Source organism: Pinus tabuliformis, chromosome 2_1 (genome assembly GCF_031772625.1).
Source record: "Pinus tabuliformis cultivar Carrire ecotype Pingquan chromosome 2_1, CPIR1, whole genome shotgun sequence".
NCBI lineage: Eukaryota > Viridiplantae > Streptophyta > Pinopsida > Pinales > Pinaceae > Pinus > Pinus tabuliformis.
In genome coordinates this window covers 979,325,936-979,350,724 of record NC_142299.1, presented here as the reverse complement: position 1 = coordinate 979,350,724, position 24,789 = coordinate 979,325,936, and the positions used below count along the sequence as shown (strand labels likewise).

General features: G+C 33.9%; 1 protein-coding gene across 6 annotated transcripts in view; it reads right to left on the bottom strand.

The window, feature by feature from the left end:
* The window catches only part of LOC149203912 (uncharacterized), a 387,797-nt gene extending 385,618 nt beyond the window's left edge, over nucleotides 1-2,179 (bottom strand). For 2 of the 6 annotated variants that reach the window (XR_016253984.1, XM_089403610.1), the window contains exon 1: nucleotides 1,603-2,179. Coding sequence is in view for 3 of the 6 variants with exons in the window: in XM_089403610.1 (XP_089259736.1) it covers nucleotides 1,603-1,747 (145 nt within the window). In the remaining 3 variants the exon portion in view is untranslated. The remainder of the gene's footprint in view (nucleotides 1-1,602) is intronic. The other 4 variants (XR_016253983.1, XM_089403611.1, XM_089403609.1 and 1 more) reach the window with 3 other exon arrangements.
* Between the last annotated feature and the right edge of the window lie 22,610 nt (nucleotides 2,180-24,789).

Genomic DNA, 24,789 nt, shown 5'->3' with positions numbered 1-24,789 from the left:
CATGCCTCATTGAGGGAGGACTTTAGCACTTGAGTTTAGGCTAGCATTAGAGAGTTGATTTGTGCTTGAGAGCTAGAGGCACTTAGCTTTTGGCAGCTAGTAGAGTGAGTTGCAGTGATGCTAGGGTTTTGCATTGGGCAATGGTATGAGCAACCCATGTTTCACTATTGGGCTTTGATGAATTACAGCATATGTAATTGTATTTGCAGCAAAAATAATAAGACATTCTTTATTTCTGGCACTGATTCCCATGCTTCTTCATAGTGATTATATTGGTCGTCTAATATTTTCACTACATTTGTATGTGTGCATTCATACATGTAATATGTTATGGATTGGTTCATAGTTGTTGTATGTATGTTTGCTTTCGAATTTGTGCTTACTTATTCCTCACCATGCCAGTGATCTATTGTGAACTAATTTGCAATTAACCTCTAGCATGTTCTTGATCATGTATGTCTGATTGGGTTTGGCTCACTGATCCTTCTCATGGCATACTTCTTCTTATTGTTGTTGTGACTTGCTTGTACCTCTTTCTGTAGTTTGTCAATCTTGGGTTGATTTTGTTTCATTGTCTAGGCATTTCATTCTTGTCCTCACTCTAACACCTTCTCATTTGACAACCAAGAGCGGAAACATTCATGGTAGCAGTCGGGCCCACATAGCAGATGGAGCTCCTATCTTAAATGGCGTGAGGTCTAATTGGGACTTCACACCAAAAGACCCCCTAGCTGTTGGCAGTACATTTCAGCCCATCAACAGGATCCTTAACCAAAAGATGAAAATGGGCTCTTTAACAAGGTATCCACTATCATCAATGTTTCATTCCAATATCTTGTTAATACTCTTTCCTATAGAAGAGGAGTTGAGTCATTAATTGTGCTTCACAATGCCTATGTCATACAATGGAATTAGGTCATAACAAGACACCTAAATATTGAGGATTTTCAACCTCTGCAATGCGATATACAACCATGACAGTGAGACTATGAACTTTAGATAAGAGTCAGTACGGTCTGCCCTACTGGAAGCTACAAAAAAAGTGAGCGGTACAATTTAACATGGGAAGCCAAAAATCTCACGAAGATAATAGTTATAGTACCCAATGACTTGCCTAAAGTACTGCTTCCTTTCAATGCTCATTGCCCCATTAGATGAATTGATCTTTGCATAAATCAGCCCAAAGTTTCCATCTTCGCAACTGGATGAAGCTATTAAAAGATCATTTTCTATTCTATTAGTTGAACCAGCATTAACTAATGGGTAAATCACCCTAGGCAATCGAAAACAAGCCGTTGACCTTATTTTGTAGGATTAGATATGTGTAGATTTTTAAAGCAGTAGCACAGTATTAAAGTCTCGTGTGTTTTTCGTAAATTTAGGGAAAAATAGGTGGTGCCTCAAAAGGTGAATCATACTTTACTTTCTTAGACTTCCAAAAAAAAAGGCACTTGTCTGTAAGATAAGTTAGTTTCATACACGACTTCTTTTAAATTTAGAGAAAATAAGATAAAGACCTCTTTAATTGATAAGCAAGTTGCATTCATTATCCCTTATTGAATACAGAACTCCCTTTCTGTTTAAGGAAAACAGTTGACTTACCTGTAAGAGAAGCCAATTTCGCGATGATCTTTGACTTCATAGTCTTGATAACAGCTTCTCGTTCCAGGAGAATCATTTCCTTCTTATTTCGTTCCAATATTTTCCCGTTTTCCCCCTCCGAAGTCGAAGAGCTCGTTTCGCTCATTTGCCCTCTTCCAGCAACCAGGCTGTGTGGGGTATTTTGACTTCTCTGGTTCGAATCTTAAACTCAAATAAATAAGACAATTTCAGAGGGGAATTTCTAAATGATTGTGCCAAAAGAGAATGAATGATCATGTGGGGGGGAGAAAGCGAATTTGTCAACCTGTTTGTCAATCTCTCAATCAAACACATAGTTTTCAAATTTCTTCTTTTCTTCGCACAACGCTGGGCCCATTATCACCCATTCTATCGAACTTTTAAAACAATTGCCATGAAATGGTTGTTACAGAACCATCAATGGACAGCCTTAACACGGAGGGAGAAAGCCCATGGGGAACTTCCTAAAGCGAGGAAAAGGGACACTTGCAGCGCCCAGACTCGAGAGCGGAGAATGAATAAACCGGGACGCTCATGTCGCCACCTTGCGCTTCTCGTTATGTTTATTTAAGCAAGGTTGTCCGCATTTTCTCGACTGACTTTTCTACTTCAAACAAGGTTGTCGGTATGTTCTCGATTGACTTTTCTACTTTTGTTAACTTAATTTACGAAATTTATTTTATATTTCCTAATCTAAGATTATCTAGCGAAGGTACTATCTTACGAAATTTAGTTTATATTTCCTAAACGAGGATTATCTAGCGAAGGGATTATCTTACGAAATTTATTTTATTGTTTTATTTTTTTAATCTAGCAAATTTATTTTATTATTATAAATTTAAATGGAATTTAGCGAAGGGATTATCTTACGAAATTTATTTTATTATTATAAATTTAAATGGAATTTAGCGAAGGGATTACCTTATGAAATTTATTTTATTATTATAAATTTAAATTTAAATGGAATTTATTTTATTAAGATTCTTTATTGAAAGGAGTATTTTATGAAAAATATTTTATATTTTTATAAATATAAATGGTCTATTAAAGTGAATGAATGATATTTTAATGTTTATGAGATTAAAAATAGTCTATGAGACCATAGCCTCTGCTTTTCGCTTTTTGCAATTCAATCGTTTTTTATTCAAATTAATGATGAGCTAGTCCAACCTTCTAATAGTCCATTTGATGAAAAGACAATGTCAAAGGATCGATGCTAACATATTGCCATAACTGTCCCTGATGTCTCTAAAAGCATCACATTCCAAAATGAAATGTTTTTCCAATTTCATTGCTTGAGAAGTGCAAAAAGTACACACCCATTATGTTGGGTGTGGAGCTTGATTATCTTATTTATTCAGAGGTATTGCCACATTGGATCCCATTTCGTAATGTGGCAGCAACGCCGCCTGTTTATGTGCACCGCCAGGGGGGTCCAGGGGGGTCGTTCATTAGGCAGAAATCTGACGGTAGAAGTTATGTTTAATTTAGGGTTTTTTGCCCTAGAAGGCAACCCCTCGCTATATATGAGGGAATTGTATTGCAGCTATGTAGATGTGTATTCTGAGTGAGAAAGAGAGAGGAGATTGTGTGAGAGCGAAAAGGGAATTACAGCGGATCTGTTGTAGGTTGTATCTCTTCATTTTGTTAGATAATATAAAAAGAAGGACTAGTTGTTTCTCGATGGACATAGCCAAAATTGGGTGAACCACGTATATCCGTGTCTCTCTTGTTTTATGCATTTTATGTGTTTATATTTATGCAATATTTTATGTGTTTATATTTATGCAGTATTTTATGTGTTCCATTGCTCTGTAATATATGAATTTCTAACAATTGGTATTAGAGTCGAAGGTCTATTTGGCTGATAAACTTGCAAAAAAAGAGAAGGGTTCGTGGTTCGAGTGGGAGCAATGGTGGAAGATGATAGGTTTAGGGTCGAAAAATTTAACGACCAAAACTACCAGTTGTGGAAGATGCAGATGGAAGATTACTTGTATCAGAAAAATCTGTACCTACCATTTAGCGGAAAGACAAAGAAATCGACGAGTATGACAGACACATAATGGGATATTTTCAAGAGAAAGGCACTTGAAACAATACGGTTGACAACAGAGGGTTTAATGGCGGCATTAGCCAAACTATATGAAAAACCCTTGGCCTCAAATAAGGTATTTCTTATGAAGCATTTATTTAATATGAAAATGTCAGAAGGTGGATTTGTTGTTGATCATTTAAATGAATTTAATACAGTTACCAGTCAGTTAAGTTTTGTAGGGGTAACTTTTGATGATGAAGTTAGGGCTTTGTTATTTCTATGCTCGTTGCCATAAAGTTGGAATGGTTTAGTTATGCCCATTAGTAACTTTGTCTCTGTATCTAGTACTTTAAATTTTGATGATGTTGTCGATGTAATCTTTATCGAGGAAATGTAATGGAAAAGCCCCAGTGAGACATCAGGTAATGCTTTGACTTCAGAGACTAGGGGAAGAAAAATGGAAAGAGGAAAGAGCCCAAGATATCACAGTAAGTCAAGGAAAGGTAGATCCAAGTCCAGATCGGGGATAGTGTGCTGGAAATGCGGGAAGAAAGGACACCCGAAGAAAGACTACAAGTCTTGGAAGGGAAAAGAAGGAGACGCGCAGCAAGAAAACAATCATGAAGCGAATGTGACAGGTGATGTGTTGCAAGATGCTTTGATTCTTTCATTAGAAAATATTATTGATGCATAGGTGGTAGATTCAGGGGCCTCATTCCATGCCACCCCTGATGGGAAACATTTTCATGATTATGTTCAAGGAGATTTTGGACAGGTTCGATTAGGTGATGATAAACCCTATAAAATCATTGGAATGGGTACAGTTTTCATAAAACAGCAGAATGGAAACCAATGGATGTTGAAGGAGGTAAGGCATATTCCAGATCTGAACAAAAAATAAATAAATAAAAATAAAATATAATAAAAAATAAAAAAAAATATAATTTCAAAATGGCAGTTGCGAGGTGAAGGTTGTGTAACTACTTTTACATATAAAACTTGAAAGGTCACTAAAGGAGCCCAGGTAATAGAAAAAGGAGAAAAGGTTGGTACATTGTATTTATGCAATGGTATTTCTAATTGTGTTAATGCTTTAACCTCTACAAGAGCAGATACGACACTGTGGCATCATAGGCTTGGGCACATGAGTGAGAAGGGGATGCAGATTCTTCACTTAAGAAATTTGTTGTTAAGTTTGAAGCATGTTGATTTGGAATTCTATGAGAATTGTGTTTATGGAAAACAGAAGAGAGTCAGATTCCTCAGAGTTGGAAAAGAAAAGAAGAGCAAAAAATTAGAGCTTGTGTATACAGATGTATGGGGACCTGCTTAGGTATCATCTCTCTGTGGCTCTCGTTATTATGTTAATGATGCAACCAGAAAAACCTGGATTTATTTATTCGAAATAAATCTGATGTATTTGATACTTTCAAGAAATGGAAAGCTTTGGTTGAAAATGAGATAGGAAAAAGGTTGAAGTGTCTCAAATCAGACAATGGAGCTGAATATTGCAGCAAGAGTTTGATAGGTATTGCTCATATAATGGAAGAATTCGCAGAGAGAAGACAGTTCCAGGAACACCGCAAGAAAATGGTGTGTCAGAAAGGATGAATAGGACAATCATGGAGCGTGCAGGGTGCATGAGATTGCATGCAAGATTGCCTTTACAATTTTGGGCAGACATGTAGATACTGTTGTTTATCTAATAAATAGAGGGCCTTCAAGTTCCTTAGATGGTGGTATTCCAGACGAAGCATGGACAGGTAAAAAGGTAAACTACTCATTTTTAAATACTTTTGGTTGTGAAGCCTTTGTCCATATTAATAAAGAAAATAGAATAAAGCTTGAGGCAAAATCAAAGTTATGTACCTTTATTGGATATGGTGCTAATGATTTTGGTTATCGCATTTATGATTATGAAAAACACAAAATCATTAGGAGCGGAGATGTCATATTCAATGAAAAGGTTTTGTATAAGGATCAGATGCAGAAAAAAGAAATAGGAAAAAGAAAACAGAGAATGCACAGTGCTTGATGAGATCACAGAAAAAGTGAAGGTGCCTGAAAATCATAATGATCAACAGCCAGAACAGCAACACCAACCACAATAGCAACAAGCACCTCAAACACCTAAAAGTGGTGTTAGAAGATCTATCAAGATAAGTAGACCCCCTGAATGATACTCTCCTTCATTATATTATGTATTGTTGACTGATTTTGGTGAACCAGAATGTTATGATGAAGCAGTGCAGGTAGAATCCAAAAATAAGTGGGAGCAAGCCATGAAAGAAGAGATGGACTGCTTAGTACATAACCAGACTTGGGACTTAGTTAGGTTGCCTGCAGGTAAAACACCATTGCAGAATAAATGGGTTTACAAGTTGAAGGAAGAAGATGGAGGTAAAAAAAGGTATAAAGCTAGACTTGTGGTGAAGGGGTTTGCACAGAAAAAGGGTATAGACTTTGATGAAATTTTGTTAAAATGACTTCAATCAAAACTATTTTAAGTCTAGTAGCAATTGAAGATTTGCATCTTGAGCAGTTAGATGTAAAGGTGGTCTTTCTCCATGGGGATTTGGAGGAAGAAATATATATGCAACAGCCACAAAGATATGAGGTAAAAGGGAAGGAGAAACTAGTGTGCAGGTTGAAGAAGAGCTTGTGTGGCTTAAAACAGGTTCCAAGGCAGTGGTATCTAAAATTTGACAAGTTTCTGTCTGAACAAGGTTATACGAAACGTCACTCTAATCATTATGTTTATCTCAAAAGGCAAAATGATGGCAACTATATTATATTGTTATTGAATGTAGATGACATGCTTGTTGCGGATTCTAACATGCAGGAAATAAATGTGCTCAAAAGAAAATTGGCAAACTCATTTGCAATGAATGATTTGGGTGCTACAAAACAAATCCTTGGTATGAGAATAACTAGAGATAGGAAGAATCATAAATTAATATTGTCTGAGAGTGAGTACATACAAAAGGTGTTGAAAAGATTTAATATGCAAAATGCAAAACCAGTTAGTATACCTTTGGCAAGCCATTTCAAACTAAGTAAGGAGGTGTGTCCCAAGACTCAAGAAGAAATGGCTTATATGTCTAAATTTCTATATGCATCAACAATTGGAAGCTTAATGTATGCAATGGTCTGCACAAGGCCTGATATTGCACATGCAGTGGGAGTTGTAATCAGGTACATGAACAATCTAGGAAAAGAAGATTGGATGGTTGTGAAGTGGATTCTCAGGTATTTAAGAGGTACCACAAATCAAGCATTATGCTTTGGTGGTTCAAACATTGCTCTACAGGGATATGTTGATGTAGATATGGTGGGTGATAGAGATAACAGGAGGAGTACCACAGGGTATATGTTTATTGTAGGTGGAACAACTGTCATTTGGGTTTCAAAACTACAAATTGTTGTTGCACTCTCCACGACGGAAGCAGAGTATGTTGCCGCTACAGAGGCTAGTAAAGAAATGATTTGGTTACAAAGGTTTCTGGATGAATTGGGTAAGAATCAATTGTTGGGCAGGTTATACAATGATAGCCAGAGTGCCATACATCTTGCAAATAACTCTGCATTTCATTCCAATACTAAACATATACAACTCAAGTACCATTTCATACTATCAATGTTGGAAGATAGATAGTTGAAGCTGGAAAAGATACACACTAGCCAGAATCCTGAAGATACGTTAACAAAAGTTGTAACCAGGGAGAAAATAAGGTTCTGCTTGGTTTCAGTTGGTCTTCAAGTATGATGATGAAGATGAGAAACATCTAAGTCCAAAGTGGAGTCATTGTCCAACAAATGAAGCAGTGGTGAAGTTGCTATAATCATTATCCAAGTGGGAGATTGTTGGGTGTGGAGCCTGATTATCTTCTTTATTCATAGATATCACCGCATTGGACCCCATTTCGTAATGTGGCGGCAACACCGGCCATTTATGCGCACCGCCAAGGGGGTTGTTCATTAGGGGGAAATCTAACGGTACAAGTTATGTTTAATTTAGGGTTTTTTCCCCTAAAAGGAGACCCCTCGCTATATATGAGGAAATTGTATTGCGGCTATGTAGATGTGTATTCTGAGTGAGAAAGAGAGAGGAGATTGTGTAAGAGAGAAGACAAAATTACAACGGATCTGATGTAGGTTGTATCTCTTCATTTTGTTGGATAATATAAAAGGAAAGACTAACTGTTTCTTCGTGGACATAGCCCAAATTGGGTGAACCACGTATATCTGTGTCTCTCTTGTTTTATGCATTTTCTGTGTTTATATTTATGCAATGTTTTATGTGTTCCATTGCTCTATAATATATACTTTTCTAACACATTCTTCCCAAGGATTCTTTAACTCTTGTTCACCATCTCATTTCACACAAAAATTGATGTGAGTTAGTTCTTAATTGTGTAATAAGAATTTTTGCTCTCCACGGAATGCTAGCTCCAATGTACTCTTTTTGTTGGAGACCACGAGTGGCGTTGAATTCCTCAACGTAGTACTTCTTCTTTCTACCCAACTATTTTCCCCATATACACTTACGAAACTTCTCAATAACAAAATTCTTTAACTCCTTCCTATTTGTGGGACAGGCATTGAGGTAGATATTCCATTTTTGCATCCATTTGTTGTTTTGTCTCATCCATGTTTTCTTTCTTTCACTCATGCCTTCATTGAAGATAACTTTAAGCCATCTACCTTCTCCCATTTGCTCAATTCTTTTTAGATATCTTATGAGATGCACCATAGCAATTGCTTCAATGGGAGTTGTTCCTGTTTCAGTCAACATTATCTCATAAGGAACTGAACTTTTTATTTTGAACTTGCTCATGATCAAACATTTTTTGATTTTCTGAATTTGTTTCCATTTTGAGACGGGGGTGTTGCTAGCCCATAATTCACACCCATATTACATCACTAGGAAATCTAAGAGTCCAAAAAGCACTTTAATCGTTTTCCAATCCCATAACTCTGCCTCTTTACATCTGTTTTGAAGAGCATATAATGTTTTCCACCCTCCTAAGATTATCTTCTTTCTGCAATCCTCCCAATTAAGCTTGTTGTTGAAATCAAACCTGAGGTGATTACACTCATTTACTTCTTCAAGAATGTTGCCTTCAAAGAAGAACGTATGTTGGCTCTGCTTCCTTTTATTAGAAAAAAATCATTAGTTTGGCCTTGCTAGCATTGACTTGCATCCCCGCCGCTCTACAAAAATGCTCAAGGGCATATAGGTGCATCTGCAATCCATGGGCCGATTTAGCAATCAATAAAAGGTCATCAGCATATAAAAGAAGCTTTATCACAAACTCCCCCAACCAAATACCATTTCCACCATGTGGATTTAGCCACTCTTCTAGTTTATCAATATATAAACCAAAAAGAGTAGGGAATAAAGGGAAGCCTTGCTTGACTCCAATGTCACCTCTAAAGCTTTCTTAAATGCCTACTGAAGTTCTAATTTTGACTTTCACCTCTTCATAGAGCCTATGGACAACAAGTCTATAATGCAAAGGAATTCCAAGTTCTTCCATTCTATGCCATATTTTATCTCTAGGGACAAGGTCAAATGCCTTTTTAAAGTCAACAAAGCAGCAAAATACCTATTCTTTGTCCCCCCAAACCTCTTCAATAATGTGTCTCAACATGATACTATGATCTACTGTAGAATGCTTCAGCCTAAAACCTCCTTGCCCTTTTGTCCTTTTTTCTTTTACTTCTGCCCACTTACGAATTATATTTTCTACCATGTTGTCGAAAAGATTTGCAAACAAATGATTGATCATAATGGTTCCATAGTTGGAAGGATTATTAATATCTCCACTTTTAAAAAGGGGTATTGGTAGGCTAGTTGTCCAATCTCTTGGGAATCCTTGTCAAATGATGTTATTGAATATTTCCATGATGTGCAATAAAAGAGTGTTCATTCCCCACTTTAGATATTTTGCTTGAAGTTCATGCAAGTCATTCGCCTTTCTTGTTTTCGACTTCTTAATTCTAATCCCCACGTCCTATAACGTGAAAAGCTTTGTAGTTGTGTTGATCTTGGGGGTGGGGCTCTAATTCTTTCTCATAGAGTTGTGTTGCATAGTCAAACCATTGATCAGTTGTAATATTATTTCAAGTTTGCCAAAAATATCTTTGGGTTATTCTTGCCTAGATATATTAACTTTTCTCGGCTTGTTTGCATGAACTCGTCTTTTTTCCTTTTTAAAATCTATTTCTATAACTTTACATTCATCTTCTCCTTATTTGCCTTTTTCAAGGTTTTCCTTGCCATTTTGCATTCCTCATCAAACCAAGCATTTATAGAAAAACAATTTGATTATGATTTCTTATTTTTTGCTCTTTTCCACTTCTAAGTACACCTTGAATTACATTTGTTAGCTCATAACTATTTTTATATTTCAATGAAGATAATGTTTGTCAAATTTATTTTATATTTTATAATTGTTTGTGTCACTTATGTAACATGGTTAATATGAAGAACTATTGAATTTGTTTATAAATTAAGATTGTTTATTTTATTTTCTATTTCTTTATAAATTAAGATTGTTTATTTTATTTTCTATTTCTTTATAAATTAAGATTGTTTATTTTATTTTCTATTTTATTTGGTTAATATAAAAATAATTGATTTGGTGTGACTAATTAAATAAGTAGTTGAAATAAGTGCGTTTTTACTATAAAATATTTATATTAAATTTATTTAATATGAAAAATATTATATTTAAAATTATTGATTTGATTTTTATTTATACAATTTTAATGTGCAATTATATAATTGTATATGTATCAAGCATTGAGAGCGATCAAATCTCTTTCATGATTTGATCTATCTTGGTGCTTGGTATATCTAGAATTAAGATGAATCTAGATTTGATCTCTCTTGGTATTTGGTAGATCTAGAATCAAGATGAAGGGTTTAATTATTAGCCTTTAAATAAGCATAGTTGTAAATAGGCCACATTATAGAAGAATACAAAAGGAAAAAATCATAGGTTAAGAATATGTTGGGAAAAACCATGGAGTATTTTTTTTGACTGAGTCAAAACATTAAACACTGCAACATCTCTACCATACCAGGTTGAACAACACCTTTCCACACAAAAACTAAATAATATAAAATAACTCAGAATTGATTTGTAAATAATAAATTTATTACCATATGTCTCTACATTTTAATTATTTATTATGTTTAAAACATACTTTTAATCCATTTTAAACAATTTTATATTATACTATATAACCATGAAAATAGTTTTAACGTATTTGCAAGAAGATATATATATATATATATGCAAGAATAGGGTTTAATTATTAGCTTTTAAATATGCATAGTTGTAAATAGGCCACATTATAGAATAATATAATAGGAAAAAACTATAAGCTAAGAATATTCTAGAAAAAACCATGGAGTATTTTTTCTATTTATTTTTTATTTTATTTTATTTTGACTTAGTCAAAATATTAAACACTGCAACATTTCTACCATACTAGGTTGAACAACACCTTTCCACACAAAAATTGAATAATATAAAATAACTCACTATTTATTTGTAAATAATAAATTTATTACCATATGTCTCTACATTTTAATTATTTTATTTGTTTATTATGTTTAAAACATACTTTTAATCTATTTTAAACAATTTTTTATTATATTATATAATGATGAAAATACTTTTAACTTATATAGTATTTGCAAGAATAAATAAACAGAGAGGAATTAACAATTGGGTTGATTTCCTATTCAAGTGATAGAGGGTCAACTCCAATTGTTATCACTATAAGGTGCATGGTGCATGTGTATGCTTCTTTTATAGGCAAAGGTAAATCACAAAATTTTGAATCTCAAACCTCCTCACACGTAACACTTCATTTTCACTAGCATCACCAATTAAACTAGCTCAAGGATTAAAAATCAATATTATATAGTACTATAATAAAATTATATATTTCTAAATAATATTTTACCTTAAATATAAATTTAAATAAATTCTACCTTAATTATATACCTAAAAACGATATAATATAGATATAATTATTTTTTATACTCGGGGAAAAAATTGTTATAAATATTTTGAAATTACTATAAATATTTTAAATATAATAGTTTTAAATAATTATTATAAATATTTTGAAAAATTCAAAATATTTTAAATATATTACCTTTTAAGGATGGTTAAGGATAGAGCATTTATGTTAAATTGCACTATAAATAATTCAGGGATACTTTTTGAGATTTTATGTAATGTTAAAACATTTATGGTTTTGAATTTTAAAATAATAATAATAATTAAATAATTAATTTTATATATTTTATAAATAAAATAAAAATAAAAAATGTTAATTGAGTTCAGATTTGAGTGGTTGGGTAGAATTATTGGGTCTCTTCATTTATGTTCAATTTTTCTTATTGTAACTTTGGAATAGAGTAATTAGTGAGTTTATATTGTGAGTTGTTGTGATTCTCCTCACCTATGTTCAACTCTTGAAGTTTAATATGTTGTAGTTTTGGAATAAAGTAACTATGTTGCATTCTTAAGTGAGTCTATATTATAGGTTGGCCAAGTACCAACAATCTCTCTTGCCTTAGGATTGAGGGAAAGCCAATTTCTTTCCCAACACTTAAAAAATCTAAACTTAGAAAATTATTTTATAAAAAAATAATTATATATATTTTAACAAATTTATCATTTTAATGAAAATTATTTAGATTAAGAAATTCATAAAAAAAAATGATTAAAATAAAAAAAATTGTAATCTAATTAATCATAAATTTTAAACTAATTGTTCAAGTTAAAATCCTTTAACAATTTAATTTACATTTTTAATAATTAAAATAATTTATTAATTTACTTACACATCAAATATTAATATTAAAGAAAAACAGCTAAATATTATAATAATACAATAATAATAAACTAAATTATTCTATCTAATTTTATTTATTAATTTTACTATTATTTTTTAATCATATATATTTATATTAGATTAAAAAAATTATATACATAATTTACTAAAATCAAAACAATAAGTAAGCAACAATAAGTAAGCATTATAAAGTAATTTAATAATTAATATATATATATATATTTTTTTGGGTTCATATAAAGATAAAAATTTATAATTAGATTTAGTTTGGTAGCTGTGAAATTGATTATTATTGACCCGATCTAAATTCAAACCCAATAACATCCTCATAAATAATATATCTCATTTTTGTTTAATATCCCAACATTAAAATGGTCATTAAAACTACTCCATCGTCCAAATAGATTTAATTAACTAAGTCAACAACACGTTTTAAATTAAATAATTAATATAATGATAATCATGGTTTCTCCGCATATGTCCATGTTAGAAAGTGGAATCATTGTTTGAGTTGTAATCAACTATACATATAATAGCTGAGATATATATATAATACTAGTTGAGATAAACATATAATACTCGAGATCACATGTGAAATCTTGTTCTATTGATACTAGTATGAACTCAAGTATAGTATATGGATTAGCTAGGAAGCAAGATAGCTTGACCTTTCCCATACTATAAAATAACTTTGATGGGCTAATATCTACATACAAGTGCGTTGACTATAGGTTTTTTCAATTACACTCGGATGAATGATAAATGATTAGTAAATATTTTTTTCTATTTAATATTGTGATCATAACCATTGTTTTCATGAATGAGTATGTATTTTAATTTTGTAATTTGAACCTCAATAGATTTTCAAAAATTTTAGTGGCATCATTTTTTATCATGATTTTTAAATTGTATGTATTATATAAGAGTTGATCTTTGTTTAGAGATTATATTGATTTATTTTATTGTTTGAGTTATAAGAGTGGATATTTGTTGAGAGATTATATTGATTTATTTTATTGTTTGAGATATACTAAAAAAGATGTAAACTAAATAGCCAAATAAACATAAAAAAGATTAAATTATTGAAATTCAATAATGCTAAAGAATTATTGAACAAGAATCTCTTTAAGGTAATATATCAAATTTAAAAGATAATATATTAAAATGAGTCTTTTTGATGTGTGTATAAGAGCTAAGGTGGTCAATATGGTCTAGCTTGAGCGATTGTGAGATGGAGTTACCCCAACCAAGTTCTATTATTATAAGTGACATGTTGAGTTCATAATGAGTATATTTTTATAACATCATTGAGCCTTATTATCAATTTGACCTTATAGCCTGAATCATATAGAGTTGATCTTGCATACCATCATGCCCAAGGGTTTTCTCTGATATATGTTACTTGGAAAAAAAAAATAGGAGACAATGAGGGATAAAAAGCAATAATAAAACCGACATAACAATAATTAATGTAATGATAATGAATAAGGGTTATGGTTAGGGGATTAACATGCCCCTCCCCTTGAACCAAGCATCACCCTCGATGTTGGTTAGTTGTAGGTACTTTTATATGAAGAATTCATCTTCCCAAATTGCATCTTTTGTTGGAAAATTTTCCAATTTGATGAGCTACTTAATAGTTGCTTGGGTTTGTAATTGCTTGATCCATGTTTAAATGACTATTTCTAGTTTTAGTATTATGAGGGTAATTCTAGAAGATGTGTTGTAGTTTTAGCAAGGATGTGCATGTATTTGTTGAAATCAAACTCTTAATCAAGAGATTTTACAATCTTCCAACTGAAAGTGGAAATCAAGACCAACTCTCCGTGAACACAAAATTTTATTCAAGAGTTTAAGATCTAAACTTTCTAGTAAATCAATTCTTCACATGAGTTTAAGACCTAAAATCTCTAATAAACCAATTATTGACGAGGAGTTTGAGAGTTAAAAGCATATCAACTCTAGGTTAAGAGTTATTTAAAATCTTAGTTGAAGTTGATTAGCCAACATTAAAAAAAAATTATGCTTCCTACACCTTTTTTTTATAAAATTTCAATTTCAGTAGATATACATACTTGCAAATTATACAACCCACAATCATTAAATTCCTCACTAAAACTACTTTTTAGATCTATGTACATATTTTGGATTTTCATTTTAAGCCTTTTTTGTCCTAAAACTTTTGTGTAAGAGAAATATTTTCCTCAATTAAAATAAACAAGCATTCATTAAAAATTATCAAGTAAAAAAAATATTTACACTTAAAACATTATGGTAAACATAGAAAACTCATTACTCTTTTTTCTTTTTAGTTTTAAGGATATATTGCAAATAAAAAGTAGAACTGAGCTATTAATTATAATAATACACGTAACACCCTCGTCCCCCCTAGCGGGAGCTCACCTGGTAAACCTGTCAAAATGTAGAGTTTTTTGAATTCGAGGTTCCATGTTCAAATCCTTGGCAAACCCATTAAAATATAGAGTGTTGTGAGTTTGAGGTTCCATGTTCAAATCCTCAGTTACTTACCTATGGGCCAAGTGTTGGGGGGTGGCTTGGTCCACCTAGGGGTATAGTAATAGTGGCAGGAATTGACCACGTGTCATATGAGCTGATTCCCCTAATAAAAAAAGAAGATAATAATACACATAAAAGGTATCCATGACTTTTCCTTTTACTATATATTGAAATTCTCATGGTATATATGAGTTTTCATTTCTTATATTTTAAAAACTTATAAACTTTATAATTTACATTACTAGAAATAAATAAGAATGACGACACATATTCATGAGATTACCCATTTTTCATCAAATCTTTGAAAAAATAATGGAAAAAATAAATGAATTTACCTCTCCTCTCGTACTTAAATATCAAATTGAAAAGGTTTGAAAAACTTGATCAAGTATTTCAACTTAGATATTGTCATAAATTACCTTTTTTGAATAAGAAACACGGAAGATTGAATGTACATATGAAGGAGGCATTAACTCTAATGTATAATCCATAGTGCTAATCCTTTGCAATACCTTATATAAAATATAGTACTTCGGTACTGATTTAATGCTTTTATGTTTGTTTTGTTTTAATTTTCAATAAAAACATATTTGTATTCATGAGAGATGAAAATCTAAATTGTTGTCCATAATGGACTGATCTAGGCATGAAAGCCCTAGATATGACCATCACATTATTGGTTTCTTGTCACAATTGTTACAAAACATCAACTTATCACAGTAAGTGGATTTAGTTCTATATTATAGGCCAATACATCTTTGGATACATCACGTTCATTACAACATTCTTATAAAACTAATACAAAATTGTTGATCAATGATCAAAGATGAGAAAAAAGCATATTCAAGTACTCCATAAAAAGCAGAAGGAAAAGAAAGTAGAAAAGAAATTCCATAGACTAAATCTCAACACCATCAGAATCTGCATGTGAACCAAATCACCCAACCAATAGAGACAAAACTTCTCTATAAAATGCATCAACCTTCTAATTAAGTTCATGATAAATGTGTTGGAAGGAAAGGCATGCAAATGACTAAATAACATCCTATAGATCATGTAAAAAGTTCCAAGCATTGCATTCTCTACCGAAGCTATCATGTTATCCAAATAAATAACTAACTTCGAGCCACTAAGAACTTGGAGCTTCTTTACCTCTTCCTTCTCTGCAATGAAGAGAAGAGTATGGAGAGTTAATAATTCTGCACAATTATTAGTCCCTCTGTCAAGAGCATACTCGATCTAGAGATAATGATCATACATCAAAATTAAAAAAATTAAAAATAAAAACAATACCAACCTCACATACTAGAGGATGGACTTGGCTAGTGCTATGAAAATATCCCCATGGGATATCATAATCTAACTCAAGCATAGATGGAACTCATGGATTTTTGTGCATAGGATCTACTCAAGTTTCTTTGTCAACTTAATGGTCAAACCCCTAAGCACTTCGATAGGAATATCCACTTCCTTAAATATTCTTGAGTTGTGGACCCACCAGATACCACAAACAAAAGCATATGGAAAAGCTTAACTCTAGATTCTCCCAATTGATATCAATCTTAATCCTCTTGTATTAATTGAGTGTTCAATTTCATTCGGAAGAAACCATTTTTTCTCCTACAATGTCTTCGTAATACCATTTTATCCTCTATCTATTCCTTCATATAATATTCCAAAACCGATGCCATCCATCTTACTTTTCGGTTGAATTTCAGGGACATGAACCATAGAACCTGCACTACATAAGGATAAAAAAATGAAAACATGAGAAACAGGTTCCTAATTTTTCTTACACAAAGGACATATGTTGGGGTCGAATCGACCCTTTTTCAGACTAATCTCCCATATCAAAATATTATTAGACATAGTCATCCACAAGGTTATCTTGCCTTTCAATGAAGTGTGGAGGTTTTAGAGGGAACTTCACCACCATTCTTTTTAATTTAGCAATTGATATTTTGCATAGGATGAATACCCAAGGCATAATTCCCTTGTCTTATAATACTCTTACAAACATAAAACATCTTCCTCCTCTTCCCTTAGGCTAATGAAGTTCGAGACCAAAGAACCAATATAGTTGTTCTACTCATCCGCTTTATGACTAGCGACCCAAGATATGCCTTCAACTTGAATCCCATTCTCCCACTTATTTGAGGAGATTAAGCCTTAGAATATTCAAGAGAGAAGATGGCAGCCCAACGAAGAGACCAAAGGATGGGTGCTAAGAGATGAAAATCCTCAGTTGCACCAAGTCAATGGCTTTCTCCAATGTTTCCTACCATTACCAACTCTCCAAAAAATCCACCTTCAAGTTAATGGGAAAGTTGTGACTAAATATTTCCAAATAATTGAGCCTTTAGATTATTTTCTCTCCTACCTATACCGTTCTTTAATTGGAATATCACCTAGATACTTGGATTTCATAACCCAACCCCACAAGAAGGAATTGTGAGTTAACCTTCAAAGGCTTCTAGCTGCAAACGATTGACTAAAATGAAAAAATGTTCTTAATCCCTCATACCTTAAGATTCTTAAGGGAAGTGGTCTAACTCCAATTTACAATATGGATAGCCCTAGATTGGTGAGAGTTACACCATAAGAATTGGAAGCTAGTATTTTTTGTTTTTGTGAGGATGCCTTAGACACAGATGCTATTAAAGTCTAGTACACAAAAATTCTCTCCAAAACAAACTTAAGTAGGACCAAGTACCCCCCTCTAGCAATCAACTTATTAACTCAAAGATAAATTGGAGCGTCAACCTTGTTAAACAACCAAAGCCAATATGCTTATATATAACCATTTAGTTTGAAAAAAATCCAAGATACTTAAACTCAACATCCAAATATTTACAAGGGAAAGGAAGCATAAGAACAACCTCTTGAATAAGATTGCCAGGTAAACAATAATAAATATGAATATATTTGTTAAAATTGATCTCCATACTTATGGATTTATAATACAAGTCTGGAATTGCTTTCAAATAATAAAGGTCCCTAAGTGAACCTTATGTAGAACACATGACATTATTTTCAACAAGAATATGTAAGATAGTTTCTTGAGTGGGCACCTTAACACCCCTAAGCATCCTACCAACTCTGGCTTCTCTTATTAATTTACTAAGGGCCTTAGCCACAATATAAAATAGGAAAAGGGACAAGGGGAAACCTTTTCTAAGACCACAAGAAACCCAAAAAAATATTTAAGAAGAACCATGTATGAGTATGGCAAATGAAACATATTGAACCCACTCCATAATCTAATTGAATATCATAAGGGACATGTCCATCTTAAGTAGAACTAGCAGAATAGATATCTAGCTCACTCTATCATAGGCTTTAGATAAAGCAAATATGAGCATGACCACAAATTGATTAGTCAAATTCACTGAATGAATAGCTTTTTGACCAATCACATCGCATCAGTGAATTGTCTTTGTTGAAGAAACCCTAATCACTCTTAAGAAATAATCTCTTTTAGAATAGGCTCAGGCCTCAAAGCAATGATCTTATATATTACATTACAATAAGATATTGGTTGAAAATCATTAAAGGGTACACCATTGTGATATTTTGAAACTAAAGTGATAAAAGTAGAGTTAAAATTATGGTTAAGGGATTCTAAAATTTAGCTAGAACATTGAGACTCCTTGACTATCTTTGACAAATGTTTGTGACGAATCATAAAAGCCTAGAAAAAATTCAACTATAAGCCATAAGGACCAATGCTCTTTCCGTTTTGCATAGACTCGAAATTCGTTTCAAATTCTACATCCGAGACTTCCCTTCTAAAGAATTATTCATATCTTTTGATATAATGAGGATGAATTTGGATATTGCCTCTAGGACTTCCTAAACAAGAAAATCAACTGGTTCCTTGAACAGTGATTCAAAATGGTGGCCCCCTTAATTAGATAGATCTTTAAATGAGTGCACTAGGGAACCTTCCTCGTTTTTATTTCCTAGATCATATTCAATTTTTTCTAGTGTCTGTGTATTAATATAAAATTTGTGTATTGTTGCCCCCTTCCTTAAGCCAAATGGCATGAATTTTAGTCTCTAAGCAACTTCTTCCTTCTCTAATATATCTTTCCAAGTCAATTCCAAAGCTCATAGTTGTGTTAATTCACCTTCAGAGAAGGGACTAGAGGCATTGTTGTCATATAACAACTTAATCTGAAACTTAGAATATTTCAACAAAGCTTTTTTTATTACAAGGGATAAACCATTCTTTTGAAGTACTTTTAACCTTTGAGAGGTTGCCTGCAAATTGGAACACGAAGGCAGTGGAAGATGAGGAGATTATGTGCTCCTATAATTCCTCAATCAAATTCTGGTAGTCCACCTCCAGAAGCCACATTGGATGTAACTTAAAAGGGGAAGGAGGCTTCTCCATGTCTTAAACCATTTTGAGAAAAATTAGGAGATTATTTTATATACCTCCAAACAACACCCAAATTTTTCTAAAAAATGAGATCCCTACCAAAGATTCAAACACTAAAAACCAATATAGGATTTTTTAACTCACATCCTTGCTAGTTCAATTAACTTGATAGGTTCAATGTCTATTATACAATACTTTTTAAAGAAAGAAACAAAATATACACTTTGAGGCTCCGATCTGGGATTTGACCCCCAAACCTTTTACAAGGATAGAGTAAGATTTATATCCCCACTAAGATGATATAAGGGTATTCATGAGCACTTGTTTCCACCGAATTTTCCCTAAAGGCAATCCGTTCTGGATAGTTACCGTATATGTTAAGAACAAGCAATTCCAGAACTAATTTCTTTTTTCCAAAGAAAAAAACGGTAACCTTTTATTAAAAATTTAATGAAAAGTTACACAAGCAGATGCAATGAAGCATTCAGTAAACTGCCACCTGGGCTCGCAGCGTTAGTGAACTAACGTGCACAAAGAATAAGAAGAAGAGAAGAGAGGAGGAAAGGGATGGGCAAAAAACTGACTGCCAGCGGCTTCAAGTCTTTCGCCCCTTTTTCTTTTCAACCTTGCGCCATTCACCTTGAGCAGGCTCGGTCAAAGCAATGACTAACTGATTTCCTGTATTCTGTAAGCCTGTTTCTTTGTCCGAGTCTGAAGTATCTGAGTGGTGATGCCGTTTGATGCCTCCCATGCTTGGATCCATGCTTGTCGTCTCTCCTTGGTTTTGGTGAATTTTTGTGTTCTTATTTGCTGATGTATTAAGTTTTCCGGAATCTGATGTCGGATGTTCCTGATTGTTTGCCATGTGATCATCCGCGATATTCTCCCCAATAGGATTCCAGAACTAATTTCTTAAACTCCAATTTGACTGAAATAACAGAATTTGGAGTAGACAAAGCGAAAAACCTAAAATATGGAATCCATCTATTGATCAACCTTCTTGAATGCCACTTTTCATCCACAAAACAAAAGGGCCACTTCTTAATCCAGGTATAAAATTCAACTTTAGCTCTAAGACCATCCACCATTGTTTCTTGAATTAGAAATATATCCATATTATGGTTCAAAATGAGTTTTTTTAGGACAAACTATTTGTGGGCACCCCCACCCCTCTAGCATTAAATGAGAGAACTATCATTAGGAAGACACAAATAGGTATTTCCCTACTCTAACAGCCCTAGTGATGGGAGCTTTCTTCCCTTTCTTGATATTGTAAAATGCATATTGTTGATCCTTCAACAATTGGTATTTTCTTCCCATAGGATTAGATTGCAATGGATTAATGATCCGAAAATGGGATCTTAAATCAATATTGAGGTATTACAGACTCATGTGTAGGAATGCCTATATTACTTAGTGCAACGGATCGAAAATATTGCGAATAATATAGACAATGAGCAGTTAGAAAACATAACAGACACACACATCAACACAACAAATAATCAAGGAGTTCACTAGACTTCCTGGCTAGGTCTCTTGGTCCAGATTTCAGTGTTGACCTCTATATTAAGTCTTCAAGAACAAATTATTACAAGGATGAGCTCAAAACAAAGTCTCAACCAACAGTGACATCAAAGAGGGATTTGCTCGAAAACCTCAAGTCTAAAAGAGTGCACAGACTCTCCCTCTGTCTTGTTCCTCTATTCAATCTACCTCAATCTGACTGACTAACTATCTTTCAATGACTATCTTCAACTGCCCCCCTCCTGTGTTTCCATTGAATGGATTTTAAGCCTCTCGGCTTTGTCTGTTCATCTACATTCTTGGGCTTTCTGGCTCCCGGCCGTTGTTTGTTCAACTCCTTTTCGAGCGTTAATCATTGTAAAATGCTTAAGGTATGGTGGCCACCTATTTTCAAACGGAAAGACTGGCGCAGTGAAAAATCCCAAGGAATTGCTTCTTTGTTTACATAGAGAAATACATAGGAAAAACTCTAAAACAGAGGAATCGAACGGCTATTATGCCTCGTTTGTTATCGGTCCTTTGGCATCCCACACCGTATATTTGTTCTCATCCGACAGTTCACAACCATCCCGATCATCCAACCTGTTCGTGCATTCTACACCGTTGATCTGCGACCATTTGATCTGACGGCTGATGTGTATTTCGGATGACTTACTTGCGCGGAGATCACCCGCCGGAAAATTGGTTTTCTCTCTCATTGCTGTGTGCTATGTGTTGGTCAGCGTATGGGATTGGGCGGAGCCCGTCCAATACCACTTACCGCTGGAAGCCTGCCCAAAATACCATTTACCTCGGAACTTAAATAACATAAAGCCGCGTTTATAAACCTTTCGGGTCTGCCATTCTATCATAATATCGTAATATCACATTGTATGTGGCCAAACATCAATACATGGGGAAATACAAAGAAATCTGTAAAAAACGGACTTCAAATATATTTAGATCCGACCTTTAATCCTTATCCGGTCTGAGTTTATTGCATGTCGCATATCGTGAGTCTTTGTATTATTTCCAGTCCACTCGCCGATCACCCATCGCCGATATCGGCGTATTGCATATCGGCCCTTCGCAATGCCACAGGCCATGGTCCATTCCCATATATTATTGTGATGCGATATATCGCAATCGCATATCGCATGGTCTTCGAGCCTTTGGTAAGTCCTTCCCTTTTGGAATCTTTGATGCGATAATGCCATCTCTGCCGTTGATCTGCGCGCTCGATCAACAGTCCGCATTAAGTCGCTGGATCGCAATCGCAATTCCCACAAGGCTGTCTCCAATACACTCCGCTGGCTTGCTCCAATGTGATATCCCGATTTAATCTGGGTCGTTGATCGGTCTGATCCAACGGTTCTGATTCAACGATACTTCAACCTTCGCTTTACTCTATTTCCGCCATTCTTCATGGTTTTTCTTCTGCGATAGTGTTTTCTGATAGTATTAAAGACTTAGACTTAAAGGTTTTGGGATCCATTTTGGATCACGTCTTCCCATTGAAAAGATTTTGGACCACCAAAAGTTGGTGTTTAGGCATTGATCAAGTGAGGATACAACTCCCTCACTTGTCCAATTTCTATCCATCATGCCTTGCTTGGATTTGAACCTTTGAGCCCTACTCTCAGGTACTCAGTATCCCCTCGACGCGTAGTTCTCACCTTCATGTCCACATTTGTGTCTTCCTGTAACTCCTTGAGATACTTAGGCAACAGATCCTCAATAGAAGGCAACTGATTTTGCTCTTCAGGATCTTCAATCAATGAAGGTTCATACAATCTCAAGTTTTCTACATTAACGACTGAATAGATCTGCATATAAGCTAGCAAATCAAGGCGAAAATCATTTTCACCAATTTTATCAAGTATCTTGAAAGGTCCATACCTTATTGGTTTTAGCTTCTTACCTTCACCTTGCATTCTGTCTTTGCTGATGTACAACCAAACTTGATCACCAACTTGAAAACTATGCTCAACTCGATGCTTGTCATGTCTTGCCTTGTACTTGGCTTGACTTCTTTCCAGCTGTTCCTGTACTTCCTGGTGAATTTCCTGGATTTTTTCAATGAACTTGGTTGCTTTGTCCACATCACTATGTCCATCAACTGCTATGTCTTTACCAAAGACAAAATCCAAGGGAGACTTTGGTATAAAACCAAAACAAGTCTCAAAAGGATATATCTGAGTAGAAGAGTGCTTGGCACAGTTGTAAGCATGTTGCACATAACACAAATGCTCATCCCAAAGCTTGAGATGCTTGCTGCAATAGCCTCTGAGCAACTGGATCACTGTCCTATTGACCACTTATGTCTGACTATCTGTTTGTGGATGAAATGTTGTGCTCTTCTTCAATCTAGTGTCCATCTACTCCCATAGATTTGACCAAAACTTCCCAACAAATCGAGAATCTCGATCAGATACAGTAGAAGTGGGTAACCCAAAATGAACCCATACATTCTGAAAGAAAAACTTTGCTGTTTGTTCAGCTGTAACTTGCTTGTTACATGGTATCAAAATACACATTTTACTGAACCTATCCACAACAACATACAAATAATCATGACCTTCCCTAGATTTTGGCAAGCCCCCAACAAAATCCATGGAAACACTTTCCCAAGGACGAGAAGGAATTGGAAGTGGAGTGTACAAGCCTAATTTTCTATTACTGGGCTTGCTTTTAGCACACATAGTACACCCTTTGATATATCTAGAAACTATCTCATGCATTCTTGGCCAGTAACAGAACCTTTTCAATTGTGCAACTGTTTTACTTAGACCAAAATGACCTGATATGAGAGAAGTATGTGCTTCTCGAATTATGTTAACTCTTTCAGTTTGTGGAATGCATAACTTTCCCAAATGAAATAAGAGTTGGTTCTTTGCATAATAATCCAATTCTTCTACTTGCTTGCCATGACTTAAAGTTGCATATACATCTTTAAAATCTACATCTTGAGCATATTGTTCAATGTAACTTTCATGTATTACTGAGTTATGCTTAAGTATAGTAGATGCATTTATGATTGGTCTTGATAACATGTCTGCAACCTTATTGTGTATGCCCTTCTTATATCTGATGACAAGATGAAATTGTTGTAGAAAACCCATCCACCTATAATGTCTTGATTGTTGCAATTTAGTTTGTGAGTGCAAATATTGAAGTGGTTGATGATCTGTATGTATGATTGTTTCTTTACCCATTAGGTAATGTTTCCACTTTTTCACACTTTGTACTAATGCATACAATTCTTTATCATATGTGGGATAATTAACTACTGCAGAAGTAAATGTCTCAGAATGATAGCATATGGGTTTTCTGTGTTACATCAACACTGCTCCCATGGCATTGTCACTGACATCTGTCTCGATCTCAAATGGATGTTGAAGATCTGGAAGTGCTAGTACTGTTGCTGTACTGATTTTCTCTTTTAAGGTGTCAAAGGCTTTATGTTGTTTGCCTCCCCACTTAAACACCTATTTCAATCATGTTAAAGCATGTAATGGAGCTGCAATCAAAGAAAAGTTAGCAATAAACTTTCTCCAGTATTGTGTTGTCCCTAGGAAACTCCTAACCTCTGTCGCAGATTTGGGTTTAGGCCAGTTCACAATGACTTCAACCTTAGAGGGATCTATCTTCAATTCACCACCCCCTACAATATAACCCAAATAATTTAAAGATGTTCTGCCAAATTCACATTTTGACAGTTTTACATAGAGATTTTCTCTTTTTAAAACATCTAAAGTCTGCTTTACATGCTTTACATGGTCTTCCCAAGTCTTATTAAAAACAAGAATTTCATTTAAATAAACAATTACAAAATCATCAATAA